We start from the raw sequence: 24,777 nt of genomic DNA on the forward strand, positions 1-24,777 counted from the left end.
TTAAATGGAATTTCACATAGACAGGTAACAAATATAATATGAGGGGGAAGTAAAAAAAAAAATGGATGAAAATATTATTATAGATATAAAAAAAAGCAAAAAAAAAAAAAAAAATATTGATAATGATATAGATAAGAAAAAATTATATTATATTAATTTTATTTGTGAAGAAGATGATATAAATTTTTTTTGTAACTTTGCTGAGAAATATGAGAATGATGATTTGGGAATAGGACCCACTAGCAATTTAAAAAAAAATAAAAATAACTCAAGCGATGAAATAAATTGTAGTATTGATAGAAAACATAATCCATTTAAATTTGACATTTTGAATAAAATTGATTTTCAAAAATCATACTTAGACAATCTTATAGAAAATGAGGATATTAAAGATGATGCAAATTCTCAATCTTTTTGTTCTTATATATATAGTAAATTTTTTTTGCAATATTGTAAAGTTTTATATAATTGTTATTATGAAAGTAATGAAAATATTAATTTAAAAAATAAGTTTGGAAGGGAAATATACTTTTTTACTAGGATTAATAAAAAGCGAATAAAGTTTAGAACTAAGAAAAAAAACAAAGTACAAAAATGTAGAAGTGGTAATACTAACAATTGCTATGATAAAAATGGATATCTACATTGCTTGAAAAACAAAAACAAAAATATAAGTAATAAAGATAATTTTTATGAAGCTAATAATCATAATGAAAATGAATTAAACAAAATAAATAATGATTTTATATTGTCTTCTTACATTGCATATATACCATTGAAAAATTCGGTACTCGAATATTATATGCCTCACAAAAAAATATATAATGTTAATTTTTTAAAACAAAATAAATTAAATAATGAAAATGGAAGGAATATATATATTTGTGAAGATTTTAATATATGTGATATCTTGTTAAATAGTGAAAACAATTATGATGTCAAAGATGAGAAAAAAATTTATTATGAAATGGGAAGTTTCTCGAAAAATCAAAGCATATTTTACACACTAAAGGGAAACAATCAAATTCGATCAAAAAAAAGAAAAAAGAAAAAGAGAAAGACAAGCAAAGTGACAAAAACAAACGCCACACTGAATGCACCAGATTCTTCTTCTTCGTCGTCTTTTTTCTTCGACAAATACACATCGAGTGATGAAAGTAACATTTCTTTTTCAAATTTTTTACCTAATAATAATAAATCTGTTGTGAAAAATAAGAACAAACTCAAGGATAAAAAATTGAAAGATAATTGTTTGATGGAAGAAAATGACGGGATGCTCATTTTTTCTCATATAATAGACTTATGCAAGCAAAATAAAATTTTTTCTTTTAAAAAAAATAAATACCTAGAAAGTTGGGAAAATGTTGATTCCTGTAAATTTTATGAAATCGCTTCTGAGCATGCCACTGAGCAACCATACAAAAAAAAAACTTCGTCTTCTAAATGTGAAGACAATTTATATGGGGTTACAAAAAATATAGACAAAACAATAAAAAAAAATGAATTTGAAAATAAAAACCTACATTTATTATCATATTATCATAAAAAACGGAGTTTCAGTACATACTCTTTAGATACTTATAAAGAAAACGGAAAAATATCCCCAAAAAATAAAATGTATAAAAATGTGATCCATAAAAATAACATTGAATTAAATATACAACGAAATATTATGAACATGAAAAATATAAAAATATATAAAGACCTAAAATTAGGAAGCGAAAAAAAAATTACAAAAAGACAACTAAAAGAAAACCAAGAAATGGATATATATTATTATGAAGATTTTTTGAAAATGAAACAAAAAAATGAACAAAATATGCTCAAAAGTCAAATTTTAAAAGGTTTAAAAAATCAAACTAAATATGATCCATCTCATTTAGAAGACATTACTAACAAAAAATTAGATCACATGGGAAGTATAGAATTAAATAGAAAGGAATATGTACCTAATTTAGACTTACACAATCGTAACGAAATAAAACAATGCCAATGTAACTTACATGGTGTAAATAATATGTATGATCAAACGAAATGCCATAATGTAATATCATTAAAATTGTCTACTATTCTTTCTCATAAATTTTGTTCTTTATACATATGCGAAAAATATGAAACAATAATAGAACATTATAAATATCATTACATATATATAGATTTTTATTTAACTTATATATACTTAAAAGCATTGATAAAATTAAAGAAATACAATGATTGTTTAAAATGCATTTTTGATATTAATCGTCAACAACTAGATCCATTAAATAAATGTATTCTTTATTTTTTTTTGGGTACATGCTATGAAAAGTTGTATAAATATAAGTTAAGCACATCCGAATATTCAAAATTAGTTATTCACGGAGTTAGTATAAATAAAAATAAACATAATATACCTCCGAACATTTTAATCGATGAAAAAAAAGAATATAAAAATTATTGCTTTGAAATATATCCATTTTTACTTATTTGTCTAGATAAGTTAATAGGGACATATCAATTAAATACTTATGAAGAAAATAATTTGTTAAAATATTTTAAAAATAATTACATTATTTACAATCTTATAAATTTTTATACAACCAAAATGAAAAATAAAATTAACATAAAATATGACGAAATAAATACCTGTATGAATACACACAACGAGATTAATTTTGATGAGTATATGCCCACAAAAATAAGACATATAAATATGAGAAATCCAAACCCATGCAACTTTAAAAAATCATATCGAATTAATATGGTGACAAGCCAAACAGCCACCCAAGAAAATAAAAATAGCGATAACGGTAATAATATAGGAGATACAAATTATTTTCACTTTTTTAATATGGCAAATGTTACAAATAATAGGACGCGTACTAATAGTAGCACTCATAGTAGTGTGCGAGAAAAAAGGAACTACTGGGAAAAAAATAGTGATATTGCACATAATTATAACGAATATATGTGGGAAGAAAAAAAAAAACAAAAAAGCAAGCTTTTACATAATAATAATATTTTCAATGTTTCACATGAACAAGTCAGAAAAATTAAGCAAAAAAAAAAAAAAAAAAAAAATAATGAGATAGCTAAAAATATATATGTTAATTTGAGTAACATATTATATGTTGCTAAAAATGATAGTGATTATTTTAATTATAAAGAAATAATAGATAATAACGAATATAGTTGTTTATATGGTGAAAAGAATACAAGTAAAAGTCTTTTAAAAAAACTTATTTTAGTTTTCGATAAAATTATATCAAAAAATTATACATACCACCATTTGGATATAAATTATGATGATCTGTTTTTTTATATCCTATATGGATTTTTTCAAATATATTGTAAAAATATATTAAACTCACTTGAAAATTTCGCACACACAAATTTTTTAAATCAAAATATTTATAATTTTATAAGAAAGTTAGGTCTACAACTTAAGCTAGTTAATGTGTATATTGAAAATCCACTTGTAATAAACCATGATAAAATAATTGATCAGGCTTGCGTATTTTATACAAATAAGAATAAATATAATTTATATAGATATAGAAATATTTTACATATAGATATAATAACATTGGAAGAACTCATATGTATAAATACGTTTTGTTTGAAAAAACATGATTTTGTTAATTCATATTATATTAGTAAGTATATATTAAAAAAGGAAAAGGGATATGATAATGAGGAAGTTATTATATTATATATAACTTCTCTTATAAATATACCAGATATAATTATAAGTAAGAAAAATAAGATTAAAGAATTATTACTTTTATTTCATAAAAAAATGAATTATATTAAAAAAACAAATAAATCATATTATTATAAGCCATCCAATTATGTATATGTGTGTGATTACTTAGACTATTTTATATATGGAATAATTTATTTTTTAAAAAATGATTTCAGAAGATCTTCTAAATATCTTAATAAATGTATAAAAATAAAAAAAGAATTTTATTTATGTTATGTTTATTTGTTTAAAATAGGTTTAACAAATAATACATTAATTGGACAGGATAAAAAGTTGATTTTTTTTACATGTTTTAAATTAAGGGCTTATAATGTTCAACCATATTTAATATATTTTGCTCATACTATAAAAAAAATACACCAAGATTTATACAGTAGTAAAAAAGGTAATAACCAAAATATAAGTATTAGCAACAATAATGAAATAAAATTGCATTTGGCTACTCGTCATTTAGAAGAAAACTTTTCTAAAGCAATAAATTTAGACAATGACAATATTTTTTTATATAATGAATTATTTGTTTATTCTTTTTTAAAAAAAGATTATTCTCAATGTGAAACTATTATGAACATATATTTTCATCCTGAAAATTTGTATTATAAATCACCAAAAATTATATTTCCACTATCTTTTATTTTATATAATTCAAGTATTTACAATTATATATGTGCAAAAAAAATAGCTATATCAGAAAAATATTTAATAAAGATCTTAAGTATCAATCCATTTGATATAAAATCATTAAATTTGCTAACACATATTTTGTTTACAAAAAAAGACATATATTGGATACACTTCTTTGATTATTCAATATATTTAGAAAATATTTTATATTCAAAAAAAATAATTTCATATAAATCATATATGTGTGATACATTTTTTAACAACCTTAAACAAATGCAAGATATCCACTGTTTCATAAGATACTATAAAATATTAAAAAATGTTAAACGGTTTTATAAAATTTTTAAAAATTATATTAAAACAAGATCCTTTCTATATGCAACCAATTATAATAACAACTAGGGCACGTTTTTTTCCACCACCCGTTAAAATATTACATCTTTTAAATAGTGAAATATATTTTTTTGCATTTATGGATTAATATATATTTTTTTTAATTTATCATATGAACAAGCTCTATATTGTGCATAATTTTTGTATATACATACAAGCATTGCAATATGTCAATATATCAATATGTCAATATATCAATATGACAATATGTCAATATATCAATACATATGCATATATACAGTCTTATAAAGATAGAAATGCTTACATTCGTTTTGAAACCTAAATATTCAGCCATAAAAAATTATATCCATAATATATAGTATATATAATATGCATTTTTAAATACAAAAGCCCATTTGTGAAGGTTAAAAGGGTGGCTGCCCTATTTTTTGTATATCAAATTTTCATACCAAATAATAATTAAAATGTATAATATGTAAGAACTTGAATTTTTATTTCATTAAATATAGTAATATAGTTGTATTATTAAATGTTGGAAAAAAATTATTCTAAAATATGCTCATTTTATAACGAAAAAATGGTAGGAAAAAAGGCAGGAAAAATGTATTATTATTACTTTCTTTTTCGTTTATTTATTCCGTTTTATATTATTGTTATATTTTATTTTATTTTTCCAATTTTTTGTAACAAAATATCAAGGCTCATATAATTAATAAAAGTCTGCATATGGGTAATAGGGAGTAAAAATGCATATTTTTTTTTACTAATATAAGCAAAATATATTATTATCGATACTGTTATATAATGCATATTTTCAAATAAATTCTTATAATATATTAGCACAGGGATTAAGCCCCCAAATTTTTTTAACTTTACGCAACTAGTAGCTGTATAAGTAAAAATATGTTTTTTATAGAGAATATATTTTATGCATATAATAATATATTTACCCTATTTTTAATACACTATATATTTTTCGAAAAAAAAAATATGCAAAATAAATAATTTCGTTTTTTTACTTAATAATAATTAGTAATAAAAAATTATGCTAATATTATTTAAATTTTTTTCTTTATTATTATTGTTAAAAAAATTTCGAATAAATAAAAAGAAATTAATAATTAGCAAATAAAAAATAAACAAGCATATTTATATAAATAAGCTAATATAGTTTTAATAAATATATAAATTTACAATTATCCACAGTTATTTGATTATTATAGATTGTATTTTTATACTATTTATAATTGAATTATAATTTGAATAACTAAAATAATAATTTTTTTAATTTTATTATATAAAAAATGATTTGCCTTATAGTTAAGTTACTAATTTTTTTGGTGGCTTATATAGTCCCTAGTGGAATGGCTTTCCATGGAATGAAGAATAAGAGATATGATATAGTAGATTATTTTTTAAAATATATTTATTTTTTTGTTGTATTTGAGCATTTAATAACACCAACATTCGGAAGATTTATTTCAGGAATAAGCTGTTTTATATGGGGAATAATACATTTATCACTTTATGTTGTTTTAATTTTTCCAAAATTTAATTATTTAAATAATATTTATGAAAAAATAGCTAAACTAAATGGTGATAATAATATTAGCTTTTATTACAACAACTACATTATCTCTCCCTTAAATTCAAAAGCTACTGCAATTGTAAAAAAATTGAAGGCATTATAAAAATAAACATATATATATAAACATATTATTATGATCCCTGTAGATATACAAGCAAGTCATTATGTTATATATACCATATGTATATCTCTGTTTTTGTATGTTTATTTTTTGGTTGATTTAGCTTTTACCTATAAATAAATAAATAAACAAATAAATAAGCAAAAGGGAGGACAATATAAACGTTTCCAGAATGTTTTTTTCAAAACCTAATTTGATAATGTCTAAATAAATGTAAATATTCAGGCGAATAAAAATTGACATAACTTTGTAGGAAAAAAAGTTAGAAAAAAAAAAAGAAGGAATAACAATTTATAGGGCGAGAAAATGTATCAGATATGAAGAATACAAGAGGGAAAAAATAAATAAATTACTAATATGAACCCAAATAAAATTAAAAAATATTGTCATATACCATTCCATATATATTTATCTACATTTTGATTTATTATATGTATATATTTATTGTAATTTCTTTTTTAAAAAAAAATAAAAAATGTTATTTATATGCCTATATTTTTATCTTACTTTCATTTTTCAAAATACTACCGTACATATACACGTTTTTTCATTTTTATGAGAACAATTTCTAACTCTAGTAAACAAATTAAGATTGTAATTTATGTTTATAATTTATCGATTCTTCAAACGGAGAATAATATGTACATATATAGCCGAGGGTAAAAAAATACAGCGGAAACTATGAAGGATGTGAAAAACGTGAAAAAGAACCCTCGATTAAACACTGCCTATATTGCAGTAGCCATACAAATTGAAATTTTCAAATTTTTTACAATGATTACTTTTGTAATCTACTAGTAAAAGTGTTATTACTATCTTTTTCGATGTTCTATCACTTTTACATATAACAAATTTAAACAATAATCCTGCTCATAACTTTTTATGTTCATTATAAAAAGTATATACCCCTTTGTAAGTTACACTGTATGACATACTGAAAAATAGTAGGCATATACCCTATTTGGTAATGGGGGTAAGTTATATAAAGTTTATAATTTATGGATGTACATATACATGCAGGATGGTGCATAAACATTTATATATGATATTATATATAGAAAATTGTTATGCAAAATAAAGAGGATTGAAAATATAATAATATTTTACCTATACATAATATATATATATATGTGCGTATATATTATTTTTTCTCTTCTAACGTGAACAACCATAAAATGTTTTCAGATATATATGTCTATTGAATGGATGCAAAAAAATATCACTTATAAAAAAAGGTTATTTATGTTGTTACATTTGGGTGTGGAAATTTTCATTACACTATTTTTTTTTTCATTTTTTCATTTTTCATTTTTTACCCCATTTTAAACGATAACAATTTTTAGACAATATGAAGATTATGTTTTATAAGAAAAAAACAACTCTCTAAATGTTTGCATAGTGTATGTATATATATATATAGAAAGAGAGAAATACATAATCACGTTTATACGTTTTTTTCAGTTTTCTATTTATGATATTTCCATGTGCATAACGATAAAATATATCAACCGATCTTGACATTAATTGAAAGGATACAAAAACAGGAAGAAAACAATTCCAATACAACCCATTTATATATTATATAAACAAAAGTTACAAAACATGATATATATAATAATTTGTATTTAAATATAGACAATCATAATAGTAAAAAAAATGTATAAAATAAAAAAAAGAAGTAATGATTCAAAGGACAAAGCCTCAGACTTTAATTATAGGCATGAGGAAAATGACGATATAAATATGTATGGAAATAACTTAAAGAATAATAATAAACATATTTTTAATAAAAAGGGTAGTCATAATAACACCATCAATAATAATAAATATTCCCAATTGGGAAATTATATAGATATGATGAAAGATAAAAATATTGTCAATTTAAACTTGTCTCATAATCCAAATAGTTTAAATAAAATGAAAAAATATAAAAATAAAAAACATAAACCACTAAATCCTAATTATATGGATACAACTAATACAGGAAAAAATACATACTTAGAGTCATATGTGATTAAAGGGAAAAATAAAACCAATACTTTAAATAATAATATAATAAAAAATTCACATATAGAATTAAATAATAAATTAAATCCAGCATTAACATTAGTAGCATCTAAAGCTGTTAATGGTTTATTGGATGGTGTTCATAAACATATGCAAGGTCCATTTTCTTTGGGTTCCGATCCTAATAGAAATTCTCCTTTAGCCCCACAAATTCTTACACCAAATTTATATCCAAATATACCTAACCCTTTTAATTTAAATAATGGCATGCCTCAACCTATTGCCACTCCAATGCCTATGCCCGCTCCTTCACCACAAACTGCACCACCACAAGCTATACCAAATCAACCACAGCCAGTTCCTAGCACTTCCCCAAATAATATGCCATCGGGACCAGGACAGGTAAATCCTTCCCCTACCATGCCAATGCCTACTACCCAATTACCTTATCAACAATCAGATAATCTTCCAAATCTTATGGCTGCAAATCAAATAGCCCAAAATCCTGCTTTTAATATTCATCCCACTGCAACTAACCTTCGAGATAACCCTGGAAATGTAAATTATAATGAGGTAATAACAATAACCATTGGAATAGTTATTTGTCTTTTTCTCTTCTGCTTTATTTTTGGATGTTTGGCTAAAATGTGCAAACCAGCCAAAAGGAGAAGATAACACAATGTCACTAAGTTTGTCATTTTAAATGCTCAAGAATGATGCGGGTTTATAGTTCATTCATTTAAAGAGATAAAAGAAGGAAAATTACAAAAAAATGAAAACTAAGAGATGGAAAGAATATATAGCTCTACAAGAAGTACCAATGTGTTTCCATATTTTTAGTGAACTTGTCATTGGCTAGAGTTTCCTTCATCCGATTTAGCTATTATAGAGTAGGCTAATTTTTTTCCAAGTCTAAGAAGTGCATAATAATAATTTTGATCTTTAGTTTTTAAAAAGTCGATAATGTTTAATACATATTTAGGATCTGTTATTAATTTTGTATTGATGTATATACAATTTTGATTTATTTTTTCTTTGGCTTCTTTATTTGTCATAGCAATTTGAAAAAATTTCAAGACATCTGTAATGTTAATTTCATTTTGTTTGATTGAATTTATATTAATTTGATTATATGGTAATATTTTTAACTCTTGTAAATTTTCAATTTCATTGAACTGATTATTTTTAATTATATTATTTATTTTATGAATTTTATTAACAACACTTTTTCCATAAATGGTATTTGTGATATGATCTGCCATTTTTTTTTTAGCAGAATTTATTATATTATCATATGAAGAGATATTTATATTTTTTGAACTTTCATGATCTGATTTTTTTAATTCTTCATCTAAATTTATATTTAAATTAGTTAACATGTCTATATATGATTGAACTTTTTGATCTTCTATATTTCGTAGAAAGTTCCAAAAAAGATAAGGGGGTGTATATTCTTTGTTTATCCATATAGGTAATTTTTTATTTTCATGAAATAATGATTTACTAAATTTAATATTATTTTTGTATAGAAGCAGATTTGTTGTTAATCCATATAATTGTTGATTAAAAATATTTTGACAAAATTCAATACCTGATTGTATATTACCCCATTGATCAGATCCACCTATTTGTATATAAGTTTTATACTTTTTATATAAATATAAAAAATCATAAGATTGTAAAGATATATAATTTAAATCTTTTAATGTCAAGTTTTTATTTTGATATTTTTTTATTACACTATCTTTTCTTAATAATTTATGAATACCAAAATGTTCCCCATATTTTAAAAAATCAATTACATTCATTTTATCATACCATACATTATTTTTTAAAATTCGTAAACTTCCTTTCCCAGTACATTTATATATTATTTCATCTTTTGAAAGTAAATCTGTTTTTTTACAAATATCTTGAAATGACATTTGATTTAAGTTGACTCCACATAATTGTCTCATAGGAAAATTTGTTGTATTAAAATTTGTGTTACTATCTATATCATCATTATTAAGAATGTAATCAATTATACTTTCTTTTATACTTTTTTCATTTTGATATATTTCTTCATTTAATGTTTGTTTTCTTTCATTTGTTTGAAAAGAAGGATCACCAATTTGGGTTGTACTATTCCCAAGTAATATTATAACATCCGTTTTATAACTTCGTAATATTTCTAAAACTATTAATGGTATTAAACTTCCTATATGCAAATATTTACAATTTAAATCTATACCAACATATACTGATTTTTTATTTTCATTTTCCTGCTCATTTTCATATAATATTTTATCTATACTTTTTATATCACTCGTATAGTTAATTAATTTTCTTTCATATAACTTTTTTAAAGCATTCGATTTTATTTTATATTCACATGTATTATCTTTTAAAATACTTTTGTTTATATGCTGACTATTCCCATCGTTACAATGAAGAATAAAACTTCTTTTGTAACATCGTATTCCTACATTATTATCACATACCAATATTCCCAACCCTAATACTAACAATTTGTTTATTTTCATTATACATTTTTCCCATTTTACTTTTTAATCATTTAATGGTGTACATTCTGTGTTTCCTACTTCTTTACTTTAAAAAATTTTTTTTTTTTTTTTTTTTTTTTTTGATTTTTTTTTCTTTTTTTTGGAGTTCCCGTGTGACTCTCCCCCACATTTTAATCCGTTACCTTTTCGGTCACCCCATTTTTTATCATTTTTATTATGCCATATATTTTTTACTATTTTATTGTGTTTTATTTTTGAGTAGAATTTCTTAGAGAGTTATTGATATTTTTTCCGTTTTAAACTTGAAGATTTGTATAAAAATTTTAAGGATATGTGATTGTAAAAATATAAAATAACAATGGACTATTATTTATAAATAATGCTTAGATTTAGCAAAATAAAATTGTTATCTTTTCAAATTCCTATAAATAAAATACAAAAAACAACAACACGCTCATCAGGTCCAGGAGGACAAAGTGTCAACAAGGTTATACACACAAATAAGTTTAATACCTTATAAAAATAGGAACAATTAAAATATGTATTTCATAAATTGTTTACACTTTTTTTGCGTTTAAAGGCTGAGACAAAAGTGCAACTTCGTTTTAATGTTGACACAGCAGAATGGATTCCTCCTAATGTTAAAAATAATTTAAAGTAAAAAATAATTTATATATCCCTATGTATATATATGTAGAAAGAGCTGCATCACTTCAAGTTACCAACATGTTTCTATATCCATTTTAGGGTGTTTTACAATTTTTGTTTTTCATTTATTCCTTTTGAGATCGACATATTTTTCAATTATTTATTTATAACTTTAGGAAAATCTTTAAAAATAAATTGAGCAAAACAAATGATCTTATTATAGAATGTGAAGGTTTGAATTATATCATTTTAAAGAATCAAGTGGTTGCAACTTTTTTATATGCTTGCATAATAATAACATAGATCACCTCACACGTTTACATTTTTTTTTTAAATTAGAAACTTCTTCGCAAATGTCTAACTATAAAATATGCTTTGATAAGTTAACAAGAATCCTTGAAGAAGCTGAAGTAGGGAATTAAACATTTTATTAAAATGAAAAGAAAATATACTTTCTATAAACAAACTTTCTCCCTATATATATGCATACTCCTTACGTAATATATAATATATTTATTTTTTTAATAATATTTTAGAATTATAAAGAGAAAGTAAAGTATACCAACATCAAAGAATTTATTCATTTAATTAAAACAGACGATCAGGTAATTAAATAAAAAATGAACACACATATATTTCTACATATGTATAGTCAGTCCGTCATTTTATTCAAGCTACTTTATTTACATATCATTTATGGATTAGTATTTTTCACAACCAAAATTAATTTATATATTTTTTTCGAATGTCACTTTCAAATTGTAAATGGATTTGTTGCAGATAAAAAAATACAAGGACAATCTAATTAATCAGAAAAAAAAAAGAAAAGAAAAAAAATTTAATAAACGGGATTATGATTGAGAATATTTTTTACAACCTTTTTATGACAAGCTAAAGAAAGAATATAAGGTTATTTTTTTCAGTTTTAAAAATATGTGTTTAATTGTATAATAATTTAAGCATTTTATGCATATATACATATTTACACATATATTTGTGACTTTTTTTTGATTTACTTTAACAAATTGTTTAATTTTTTTTTTAATCTATAAAAATAACTTAAATAATTAGTTAAAAATTATTTAAAATAAAAACTATTTAAAATAAAAATTATTTAAAATATACACGCGCGCATATATACTGAAACTTTGAAAAGAGGTGCATGAAAAACTACATAATTGAGCAATGGATTTATAGTAGAATTGTAATATAAAAGTGTGTATATATAAATAAAAAAATATAATATGTATGCTTATATATTTAAATTATCTTGACAAGGCGTATTATATAATTATGAATTTTCTTTGTTGCTTTTATTTATTATAAGCTCATATTGGTGTTATATATATAAATTAGGAAATAAATAAATAAACATAAATATATCATATTTCACGGTTTTTATATAGTTGAGTATAATCCAATATATGTATAATGTTGTAAGGCGTGTAAGCTGGCTAGTATTTTATGCCTTGTATTATTTTTCCTACTCGTTTTGCTTGTTTGTTTATTTATTTTCCTTATATATATATTTTTTTTTCCATTTATAAGCACATAATTTTTTTTTATTTGTACTTTTGTCATTTTTTTGTCTTGTCATTTTAGCAATTTACTCAATTTTCAATATCTTCTTCATCAATAGCTACTGCTGCAGCTTGTTCTAATTCTTTCTCAGCTTCTCGTACAATATTTAGATCAATTTGGAATTCAGGTGCTTTAGCATGTTCCCCGACAAAAACAAGGTTTGGTTGATTTGATAGTCTTCTAGCTAGCCATAAAAATGGTTTTTCAAAATTATAGTTTGATCTAGCTGATAAATCATAATATTGTAAATTTCTTTTTCTATGGAATTGAATTTGTCTTGATTTGACTTGCCTATCTTTAACATCAACTTTATTTCCAACCAAAACCATAGGGATTGTTTCACAAACCCTTGTTATATCTCTATACCAGTTAGGGACATTTTTGTAAGTAATACGTGATGATACATCAAACATAATTATTGCACAGTCACTTTTTATATAATATCCATCTCTTAATCCTCCAAATTTTTCTTGACCTGCTGTATCCCAAACGTTAAATTGAGTTTTTCCAAAGTTGGTTTGAAATTTTAAAGGATGTACTTCCACACCAAGAGTTGCTATAGAAGAAGAAGAAGAAGAAGAAGAAAAAATAAAAATAAATTAATAAATAAATGAAAGGGTATGCAGGAAAAATAATATATAACTGGTATGCCGCATGAGGGTCACACACGTATATTGCTACGGTTTATGTTTTTTTTTTCTTGACTTACGAATATATTTCTTCTCGAATTCTCCTGTCAAATGTCTCTTGACAAAAGTAGTTTTTCCAACACCACCATCACCAACTAAAATAAGTTTATATTGTGGAATAAATTCTTGATTATCCATTTTGATAATACCTAAATAAGTACGTTGAAAAAAAAAATTATGTATATGAGCATATTTTACATGTACGTGCATGTAATTTTGGGGTCATATAGCCATTTTATGCATTTAAAAAAAAAAAAAAAAAAAAAAAACATAACAATAAATATGTATATGCAGGTAAATTATGTGCTTTAGGATTTGCTTGTTTTGAATAGGCATACCCCTTGCACGTATTAAATAAAAGTATAAATATTTTTTATTTAAACAATGTAGATATGTATAGAATAGTTAAGAAAATTCACGATGGATTCTCCAACTAATGTACAAAATATATTTTATTTTTAGCTTTAATAAAATGTGTAAATTTCAAAGAAATTAAAGTGACGCATTAATTAGGAGTGTAAATAAATCAGGTTAAAAATGTTGTTATATGTAAATAAATATGTACAAATCAGGTAAAAATTTTATACAGGCGTACTACACTATTATATACAACCATGGCATAGCGTATAATAAATATATGTATATATGATATGGTACATTTTAAATATTATTAAGAATTTATATAAAATATATGTACACGATATATAACTAATCACACAAATATTCAAGTAATATAGTGAATAAGCTATATAGTGAAAATAATAGTAATATATATATAAATAAATAGTATAAATATATATGTAAAACATATGATTCTTTTTTTGTTTTGTTGGCTTACTTTGTTATATTGTATATAATATCTTAAGGATATATGTTTAAATACTTAACAAATTTATTTTATTTTCAAAGTTTATTTTTATTTTATCTTAGATAAGAATAAAAAAAAGTGAGAAAATGAAAATAAAAAAAAAAGGAAATAAAAAATATATATATGGAAATATAATATTTGTAAAAAATATATAATATAATAAATATAACAGTAAATTAAGGATTAAATAATAATACGAGTAGGATAAGAATAAAATATTGGAGCAATGTATATTATATGCTAAAAAACATATATATATAATTACATATATGTATGTTAGAAATTTAAGAAGAAATAAAAAAAGGGGAAAACATATGACTGCATTATTTATTTAAAAAAAATATGTAAATACGTAAGCAATAATTTATTGTATCCATATATTTGTAAATTGTGTAGTATATATATATTTTTCGCATTATTTTTTTTATTGCAAATTTTATGTATATTTATAAAAGGGTTTCTTATAATATTAATATTTATGTATGCGTGTATTATTTAAACCCTCTATGCATATATTAAAATATATAATAATGTAGGATCAAAAGTTTTGTAAATAATAATTTATATATTATTTGGGTACTACTCCTTCTCATATTATTATATAGGCAATACTAACTTATACCCAAATATTATATATGCCCCCTCTCTTCTTTAAAAAGCCCAATAAAAATATATTGCTATATATTATATACACGTGTATATAATAATAGGGGTTGTACCCATTTATTTTTTATACATATATGCAAACAAGGGGAAATAAATATATAGTGACGTGAAATAATATTGAAAGCACAAAATCAACAAATATACATAAATAATAAATAACAATTTTTAAATGTATGCATCCTATACTTATGTTAAGTTAATAAATTTTAAAATGAATATTTTATGAAAAAAAAAATAAAAAAATTCGAACCCATTTTTTTATCACCCCATATATTCATATTATCACCATTGTTAGTATTTTTCAATTTTATTTTTTTTTAAATTTTATTTTGAATTATGATAATTTTTTATAGAATTTGGGGGTATTACTATTTTTTTCTATATCATTACACGCATAAGATATAATATTAAATATAAAATCCATAGACGGACGATTTTTTTCATAGTTCACCTCCCCCTTTCATTATCTAAATTCGATTAGTTTTGTCCGTCAATTTGTTTAATTTGAACTATATACTATACTTGGCTTATTAAAAATATATTTTTTTACTATAAGTGCAACTAATATGCTGATATGCTTATTATTTATCATATATAAGCACAAGCATATTGTAGGAAAAAGGGTTAATTGCATACATACCTATACACATACAAAATAATGCAGTAAAACAATATTCCTCTAAAGTATTTGGTGAAACAAAATAATGCAGTAAAACAATACTCCTCTAAAGCATTTGGTGAAACAAAATAATGCAGTAAAACAACTTATACAAATATAAGGCTTTATCTATTATTATTTGTGTACACTATCTAATATATACTACTCTTTAAAAATTTTTATATATTGTAAAATATATGGTTGTTTATATCGAATTGGGATTTCCCATTTCTTCTTCTTTTCTAATTAAACAAGTAACAAAAAAATTGTAAACTTTTATTTCAAAAGATAATTTAATATTGTTAAAGGTTTTCCAGCATAACTATGCATAGGCATAAGTATATACTTTTAATAATAAAATGAATATTTACAAAAAAATAAAAAAAAATGGATATATAAAATGGTGTAAAATTGTGTAAAAAAGTGTGGAGCAATATGCGTTTTGCATTATCACATGTTCGTATAAGACGACCGAATTGGCTAGCATCTTTCAAAAATTTTGTATAATTGGTTGAGGGAAGTTAATTCAATTATATATCCATTGGTTGAAAATATGTTTGGTATTTTCATAGAGTTATTTAACTGAATCATTGGAAAAAAATATTTTTCAAAAACTAAATTAATATTTTTTGAAACTGGTAAATGTTTATTAACATCTATAACAGTTTCATCTCCAAGTATACTATCAAAATTAGGATTATCATTTTGTATGTTTCCTTTTGTTTGTTCAGAATTTTTTCCTTTTTTTAAATTTTGTAGCATAGCAATTTCACGTTCCTTTATCATTTTCAACTCATCTTGATATGCCCATTCCGTATCTGAAGTTAAAGTAATTTTAGAATAAAAGTTAGCTAGTAAGTAGCATATTCCATTTATGCAATTAATTTCTTTTTCATAATCTATTTGAGTAGCTAGTCGTAAAAATAATAATGGTAAAAATTCTTGTCCTGGAAAATATTCACCACAACATGATGGAAAAGTAACAATATGCCCATCTTCAATTACAAGAGAAAAATAATCAGCATACATTTCTTCATAGGAATAAAATACTTGTTCAATTTCATTACAAACTCTTTCTACATTTTTATTTGCATATTTTGGATTTTCAAAAAAACCAGAATAGGAATTATTTAAAGCAACTAATAAAAGATCATATAAAGGAATAGGGGGATCAAATTTAAATGAAGGTATTTTCCCTATCCTATTAAGTATAGATTGGTATATAATTTCTTTTACAATTAATGGCATTTTTATCATTAATAATTTTTCTTTATATTGTATTAAGCTATGAATATTATCAACTGGTCCAACATATATCGAATTTTTTAAACAATCTGTTAATTCTTTTTTTTCTTTTTCTTCACATATTTTTCTTAATTTTTTAATACTAGTAATTTCATCACACTCACAAGGATATTTCCTATCATAACATAAGTTGCTAATATGTTTGTCTTGACTGACATTATATAAAGCTGCTTTGGGAGCTTCTAATTGAAATACTTCATATTCATTATCCTCATATAATGTTATTTCTTTTTTATCTTTATCATTTTTTTTAATAAAATAATTTGTTAATGTTATTTGTTTATAATCTGTTCTTACTCGTTTTGTATCTATCGGTTTTTTTACTCCACTTTTTTCATCTATACTATTATTTATGTTTTCTTTTTTAATGTCTATTTTTCCAGTACTTAGATCAAACTTAGTTTGCATTAAATTAACAGTTGGGGCATTATAACTTCTCATATTATTTATATTTTTTAAAACCTCTTCGATTTTTTTAGATATTAATGTAGCAATTTCATCTTGATATAAGAAATGAACTTCTTTCTTAGTTGGATGTACATTAATATCAACAATGTCATATTTTAATCGGAGTGCTAAATAAACCCATGGATAATTTCCTTTCCCTAAAAAATTATTATATTGATTTTCACATGCTCTTTTTAATATATTTGATTCTACTAATCGGTCATTAATAAAAAATATATATGAACTTTTTTTTGCAATATAAGATGGTGTACTTATTAAACCGTAGCATTTAAAAAAAGTTGGAATTTTTTCATTTACATATATTGGTATTAATTCTTTTGAAACATTTCTACCATATATTTTTTGTATAATTGTTTTTGTATTATTAAGATATTTTGCATAATTTTTATCTAGCTCTTTTTCTTTGTCTAATATTTTTTGGTCGAATTCGCTGTATCCCTTTTCATTCATTTTTTCATTCATTTTTTCATTGATTTTTTTACAATCTGTTTGATTGTCTTCTTCATTCTCTACCCCAGAAATAACATCACTAAAATCTTCTTTAAGTTTATTTTTTACAATATATATTCCTCCGATTCCTCCAATTCCTTTGCCAGCATTATACGTGCTCAAATCAACGACATTGCTAAGCCACTTTTTACATGTAAAAGTAACATGCGGATAATGTATGGAATATTTTTGTAAAACATCTAAACATTTATTATATTCATCATTATGATTTAACGTTTTTAATCTTGTTTTCATATTATAAAATAAATCATCAAATCGGATTATTGTTCCATCTTTTCCTGAACAAGCAGTTGGTTCTTTTTGTGTTGGCTTACCATCTTTATATGAGCATGTATAACAAGATAAAGATTTTCTTTTTTTTGTAGTAATCGTTAAATAAGAAACATGAGAAATTGAAGCTAATGCTTCTCCTCTAAATCCAAAAGTTTTTATACTTCTTATATCTTTATGACTGCTAATTTTACTTGTTGTAAATCTTTCACAAACTATATATAAATCATCTTTATGTATACCATCCCCATTATCTATTATTTGAACTGATTTTAATCCACCTTTATTTAGTTGTACACTTATATTCGTTGAGTTTGCATCTAAACTATTTTCAACTAATTCTTTTAATGCATTACATGGCCTAATTATAACTTCTCCTGCTGCTATCCTATTAATATCTTCTTTACAAAGTTTTATTATTCTTCTTTCATTTTCTTCCCTATTTATTTTATTATCTTTTATATCGCTCATTTTGTTAAACACAACATTGGAAAATTATAATTCAAACTAGTTAATACTTGATGGTTCACTACTATTCTACCCACCCAACCTTATGATGTACATGAACTAGTAAGAAAATGTAAAAAAAGTGAAAAATGAAAAAAAAAGCACCATTAGAAATTGATGTAATTTTGTTTGCAATAATTATATGATAAAACTTGTAGAGAATATATATTATCCCTTTTTTTGAATATTCATATTTCCTTTCATCAAATGCAAAATCAATATGTGTGCTTAGACATGAACATCCTTTATTTTTATACAATACATTTACATTTGTGTAATTACTGTTTAAATGAGAAAAAGAATAGTTTTTTATTTACATATTCATTATTTCACATGCTTTTAACATGTTTTTTCTTAATTTTGCTTGCTTATTTTCATTTATCATGCTTGAAAATTAACAATTTTTCATAACATTTTCAAGGAATAATATCACTCTTTTTATTCCACACCTGCGCATTATATGTGTATCATATCACTTTTTCTTTTGCTCCCTATAAATACATGCACTTAAAAAATATATTAAAATTTAAAAAGCGAAAAAAATGAAAAAAGTGATAAATGAAAAATATAAACATTCAAAAATTACCACTTTTTTTTATTTTTACATACACATCAAAAAAATGGGGATACATAATATCCATATATCATGTTAGTATGCATTTTTTTTAGTATGCAAAAATTTGCATAAGAAGTTATTATTATATTTTTTTTTAGTATGGAAATTTTCTTAGTTAAATCCATTGAATTCGTTTGATTTTATTATTTGTATATATACATAAACTAATTTATGCATTATTAATGTGTAATGGTGAGTAATACGCTGATCATATAAACACATTAAAAGTTAACTATATAATGTGATATAAATTTTAAAAACATTTGATTTTTTTTTGTTACTTATTATTCAATTCAATTTTTATAAAACTTTCGTCTACGCTTATTTTTTTGTGTATGCAAAAGATTGATGTAATTCGATTTTTTGTACATTTTTTGTATAGATATATATGGATATAATACCTGTGTGTGTTGTCTATCCTTTGTGATAATAAAATGAATAGGAAATATATAACTTAGGAAAATAAAACAGGCATACATATATATTTGGTATGGTATTTATTTTATCATAATGTTTTTTTCCGTTTTTTATTCATGCAGTTATTTATATCACTATTTTTAATTATGCGTTTGAACAAAATAAAAACAAGATAGGCCCTCTTCAAGGTTGCATTTTTTTTACAATTTAACAGTAATAAATTGATTAAAATTTAATGGCATACTAATCAGCCTGTCTGTACAGGTAAAACTAATTTGAATATATGCAAGTCATATATTTTACAATTTGAATTTTATTTTTTTTTAATATTTGGCTATATTGTTCATAAAAAAGGCGAACTATAGCATGACTTGTTAATAATAATTTGAAAAAAAAAAAAAAGCCATTGCATAATGTCAAGTGCAAAAAGCAAATTCGAAATTACTAGGAACAGATCATGTAATAACATAAAGGAGAATTTAGCATGTTCTTCAAATATTTTAAAAAATTACAAGAATTTGTTAGCAAGTGAAACTAAAGTAAATACAGACCAAAGGAATTATTATAGTGATGTTGAAAAAAGAGAAAATGCAGTCAGTTTTGGAAAATATTATAATCCCTATAATATCCCTGATGATTATATTAGTAGAACAAAATTAAACAATTACAACGAAACAGGTATATATAACATTACAAGGAATAATGAAAAAATACCATTAAATAAAGTTCAAGAAAATTATATGCAAGAAGAATTTTCAAATACTATGTTTTATGATAAGATTATGAGGAATGATAAGTCTTATAATACAGCTATTCATAGTATCCAAAATAATTTTCAAACTAATAAATTAAAAACTGTTTTAAATTCTATTAAATTTGAAGATAGTGCTAATATTATTATACCCCCATATATAAAAAAATCTCCCTTATATATTTTATACCCCGAATTACAACATCGTGTGTCTAGTGATGATATTGTAAAAAACAAATCAGAAGAAAAAGAAGTGGCAGACAAAAATGATCAGAGCAAAACAAATGAAGGCGATACAACTTCTTTTTCTAAAGACCCTGTGATTGAGATAAAAGAAAAATTACTTTTCGATGTTGAAGAACGAAAAAGTATACATAATTATTTGAAAACTAACTTAAGTAATAATAATATAATTCGAAATAAAATGCTAGATTATTTTGAAGCAGAAAAAAATGGAAACATGATAGAAATTGCAAATCCAAATAAAGTTAATCTAATAAATGTGCATGGAAAAAATAACAATTTTGAAAATGCAATTTTAAATTCATATAAAAATATTCATGTTTCAAAGAATATGAATAATAAAACTGAAAATGAATTAAAAACTTTAAAGGTATTAAAAGAACAAAAAATGCTTATTATAAATAAAAATGAAAAAGGAGAAAATGTTATTATTAATCAAGAGGATATACGTGATAAATTACAAAGAAGACGAGTTAACTTACTCAACGATATTACTACAAATAGTTTGTCAAATAATGAAAATAAAAATGGAATAATAAATAGTGACAAAGGTGTGGCTCAAATATCTGTTATCGATACTTCTAACAAAAAAGCGGTATTAAAAACTTTTAAATTTAAAAATAATAAAGAAATAAATGATGAAGATGAAAAAAAAAAAAAAAATATTTTAAAATTTATAAAAAAAAAAAAAATAGTTAAAGATGTACAAGTACAAACCAATAAAGATGACTTCGAAAAACAAAATAATAAAAACAATTCAGATAATGCTGATTCAGATGTAGAACTAATTATTAACATTTTTAACAAAAAGTGTTTACATAAAAATAGAGAAAATAGTAATACGAACAAATTGAAATCTGCTGTAAAAAAGGGCATTATGAATAACCTGGAAAAAGGGAAGGTGTCTAAAGAGGGTTCTACATCTAAAGATAAAATTAAAAGGGATCAAGAAATAGTATATAATATTTCTTATAAAACCCCTAATGAATCAAACAATAGTAATACAAGTACAGATGATAGTTGTCAAAATAGTCAAACATGTAGTGAAGAAAATGATTCTGCTAATTTTTCAAATGAAAATATTTCAAAAAATGTAGAAGAAAAAAAAATTGATATGGTTCAAAATATAATTGATTATAATAAATCTCTAAAATTAGGAATACCATATAATATAATAAATGCAATTCCAAAAGGGACAAATAATGTTAATACCAATCTGTTTAAAGTAATCAACAAATTTGAAAAAAATTCTCATGCATCACCATATTTGCAAAAAAATGTTCTACTCAAATATATGATAAATAAAGATATAGGAAAAGGGAATTATAAGCAAAATACAACAAACTTTGCTAATTATTTATTTAAAAATGAAAAGAAAAAAGAGCCATATGCTTTTTCTACTATGACAAAAAAAATGCCTATATTCTTTAAACCTATAAATAAGTCTGATATTTTAAAAAAAGCTAGTTTTAACTCACCAAATAGTGATAATACAATTTTAAGAAAAAACATTAGAAACGAACTAAGCAATCATATTAATAGTCCCAATAAAAATGAAAAGAAAAAAGATAAGAATGAAAAATCTAAAATTATTAACAACCTATTATTAAATAAGTTATTTATAAATAAACAGATTAATATGGAAAAAGAAAGAAATTTTAAAAATACTTTTACAAGATTATTAAAAAATAAAAATTTTATAAAACATAAAATACAAAATAGTTTATATGAATTGAAAGAAATACAATATGGTGGATATACCAGCAATGAAAGTAGTGATACTGATGTTAGTAGTTTGTTTAGGATAAATAATTTTGTGAATAAAAAAAGTAGAGACAATGTTAGTACATCCTCTGATTTTAATCTACCTAAAAATGTTTCAGAAAAAGAGAACAACTTTTCTGATTCTATAAAAAATAAAAAATACATGTCTAATGAAGTTCTATCATTGAATAAGGTTAGTCAAAATAAATTAAAAAAAAAATTAATTGAGGAATCGGATTATGTTTTTTCTTTTGTACATACAGAAGATGGTAGTTCGGATGAATCTCTTTCATATTTAAAAAAAGAGAAGCAAAGAATGGAAAGACTTCGATCAATTTCTTATAAAAATAGATTAACCAAGTTAAGTATATTAAAAAAAAACATTCAACAATTTAAAGAAAATGCTAAAAATGTTAGCAAATCAGAGAGTGTGCATAATAATTTTGATCATTTAAAACATAAAACAAATGAAAAAAAAACAAAAAATAATATTCCTTCCAAATCTGACCATAATAATAATGAAAAAAATGAAATTGAAAATGACACAGATGGTGAATCAGAAAAAGTAGAAGTAAAATCTAAAGTTAGATCTTTGTCAAAACATAAAACAAATGAAAAAGAGAAAGACATATTAACTGATTCACCTAATGATGAGTCTGAAAAATCAAAAGAAATTAAAGAAGACGAAAAAATAGAATTAAAGAAAAATAGTAATAATAATAAACTTAGAGTAAAAGCTAATTTAAAGTCAATAACGAGTAAAGATGAAGGGGGAAAGAAAACAGAGGCATGCTTGAGAAGCACATCCCATGAAAAGGGCAAAATACAAAATTCGATTGACAAAGAAAAAATAAATACAACTAATTATACTGACACAGAAATGGAAATAAAGAAAAAAAACTCAAGAGAATTATCTCTTAAAACTTATAATGGTAAATATTAAAATTTAAGTTTGTACACTTTGTTATATTGTGAATGTATTTCATCGATTTTGCAATTTTTATTTCATTTGTTTTTATCGTTTTCACTGTTTTCATTACTTTTCCAGGAGCATATCTCAAAAAGAGGGCTGGATCAGGGGGCGGAAATTATTTAAAAATCAAATCAGTAAGTTTAACCAATGCAAAGAATGTTGAAAAAAATGAAACAAGGGGTGTAGATGAAAATGACAAGCATGATAATATTTGCCAACTTACAAGTCTAGAACGGATTGACCCGAATAAGTGGGTTCAAAGAATTTTTGGGGATACCTAATTTTTTATATTTTTAATTTTATCCAATTAATTTGATTATGCATGATTTAAAAATATTTCATTTTCCAAAGAAATGTTAATATTTTTTTTTAATATTAAATATGGTACTCCAAAAAGAGAACTAAAAAATCGAACTACATTTGTGTTTAAACACATTGATAATACACATATATAATGTCGTATTTTTCTTTAAACAATTTTTTCATATTATTTAATTCATTAATTTTGTTTCAATATCATTGATAAAAAATATACTTTTTAGTGAGTTTGCTACTTTGAAGTTGCATATTTTTTTTTTTTTTTTTTCTTAATATTTTCACCTAACTTTGTCTATACTATATATAAGTTTTGACAATTTAAATAAGCAAGCCAAAGAGAGTATTATATGTAAAAGTCATAATTTATAATAAAAAGAAAATTAGTTTTAAAAATTTTTAGAAGCATGTAAATATATATTTTTTTGATATTGAGAATGTTGGAAAAAGTGATATTAGGGCTACACAAAATTTTTCAAATAAAAATGCAAAAAAATAAAATAAAATTAAAAAAAAAATAAGCAAGAAATAGGTGCTATTAAAATACACTCCTATACTTATTTATCTAGGTGAATATAAATA

At 22.8% G+C, this 24,777-nt stretch overlaps 8 protein-coding genes across 8 annotated transcripts; 5 read left to right on the top strand and 3 right to left on the bottom strand.

Annotated features, from left to right (window-relative positions):
* Positions 1-61: 61 nt before the first annotated feature.
* PVVCY_0901550 (conserved Plasmodium protein, unknown function) lies at positions 62-4,771 on the top strand (the record flags this gene model as incomplete). The annotated part of the gene is made up of 1 exon (XM_008626496.2): positions 62-4,771. One exon carries the CDS (start codon positions 62-64, stop codon positions 4,769-4,771), a length of 4,710 nt encoding a protein of 1,569 aa, XP_008624718.2.
* A 1,256-nt stretch (positions 4,772-6,027) lies between these two features.
* PVVCY_0901560 (conserved Plasmodium protein, unknown function) lies at positions 6,028-6,414 on the top strand (the record flags this gene model as incomplete). Its single annotated transcript, XM_008626497.1, has 1 exon — positions 6,028-6,414. One exon carries the CDS (start codon positions 6,028-6,030, stop codon positions 6,412-6,414), a length of 387 nt encoding a protein of 128 aa, XP_008624719.1.
* Positions 6,415-8,088: 1,674 nt separating this feature from the next.
* PVVCY_0901570 (conserved Plasmodium protein, unknown function) lies at positions 8,089-9,169 on the top strand (the record flags this gene model as incomplete). Its single annotated transcript, XM_037634325.1, has 2 exons — positions 8,089-9,012; positions 9,152-9,169. The coding sequence occupies 2 exons, from the start codon at positions 8,089-8,091 to the stop codon at positions 9,167-9,169; spliced, it is 942 nt and encodes a 313-aa protein (XP_037490434.1).
* Positions 9,170-9,287: 118 nt separating this feature from the next.
* Positions 9,288-10,964, bottom strand: PVVCY_0901580 (tyrosine--tRNA ligase, putative; the record flags this gene model as incomplete). Its single annotated transcript, XM_008626499.1, has 1 exon — positions 9,288-10,964. One exon carries the CDS (start codon positions 10,962-10,964, stop codon positions 9,288-9,290), a length of 1,677 nt encoding a protein of 558 aa, XP_008624721.1.
* Positions 10,965-11,325: 361 nt separating this feature from the next.
* On the top strand, positions 11,326-12,455 carry PVVCY_0901590 (peptidyl-tRNA hydrolase ICT1, putative; the record flags this gene model as incomplete). The annotated part of the gene is made up of 6 exons (XM_037634326.1): positions 11,326-11,433; positions 11,527-11,603; positions 11,771-11,826; positions 11,934-12,004; positions 12,131-12,199; positions 12,375-12,455. 6 exons carry the CDS (start codon positions 11,326-11,328, stop codon positions 12,453-12,455), a joined length of 462 nt encoding a protein of 153 aa, XP_037490435.1.
* A 749-nt stretch (positions 12,456-13,204) lies between these two features.
* Positions 13,205-14,002, bottom strand: PVVCY_0901600 (GTP-binding nuclear protein RAN/TC4, putative; the record flags this gene model as incomplete). Its single annotated transcript, XM_008626501.1, has 2 exons — positions 13,205-13,731; positions 13,885-14,002. The coding sequence occupies 2 exons, from the start codon at positions 14,000-14,002 to the stop codon at positions 13,205-13,207; spliced, it is 645 nt and encodes a 214-aa protein (XP_008624723.1).
* Positions 14,003-16,536: 2,534 nt separating this feature from the next.
* Positions 16,537-19,080, bottom strand: PVVCY_0901610 (DNA mismatch repair protein MLH, putative; the record flags this gene model as incomplete). Its single annotated transcript, XM_008626502.2, has 1 exon — positions 16,537-19,080. One exon carries the CDS (start codon positions 19,078-19,080, stop codon positions 16,537-16,539), a length of 2,544 nt encoding a protein of 847 aa, XP_008624724.2.
* A 1,482-nt stretch (positions 19,081-20,562) lies between these two features.
* On the top strand, positions 20,563-24,161 carry PVVCY_0901620 (conserved Plasmodium protein, unknown function; the record flags this gene model as incomplete). Its single annotated transcript, XM_008626503.1, has 2 exons — positions 20,563-23,839; positions 23,956-24,161. The coding sequence occupies 2 exons, from the start codon at positions 20,563-20,565 to the stop codon at positions 24,159-24,161; spliced, it is 3,483 nt and encodes a 1,160-aa protein (XP_008624725.1).
* Positions 24,162-24,777: the final 616 nt, after the last annotated feature.

Source organism: Plasmodium vinckei, assembly GCF_900681995.1.
Source record: "Plasmodium vinckei vinckei genome assembly, chromosome: PVVCY_09".
NCBI lineage: Eukaryota > Apicomplexa > Aconoidasida > Haemosporida > Plasmodiidae > Plasmodium > Plasmodium vinckei.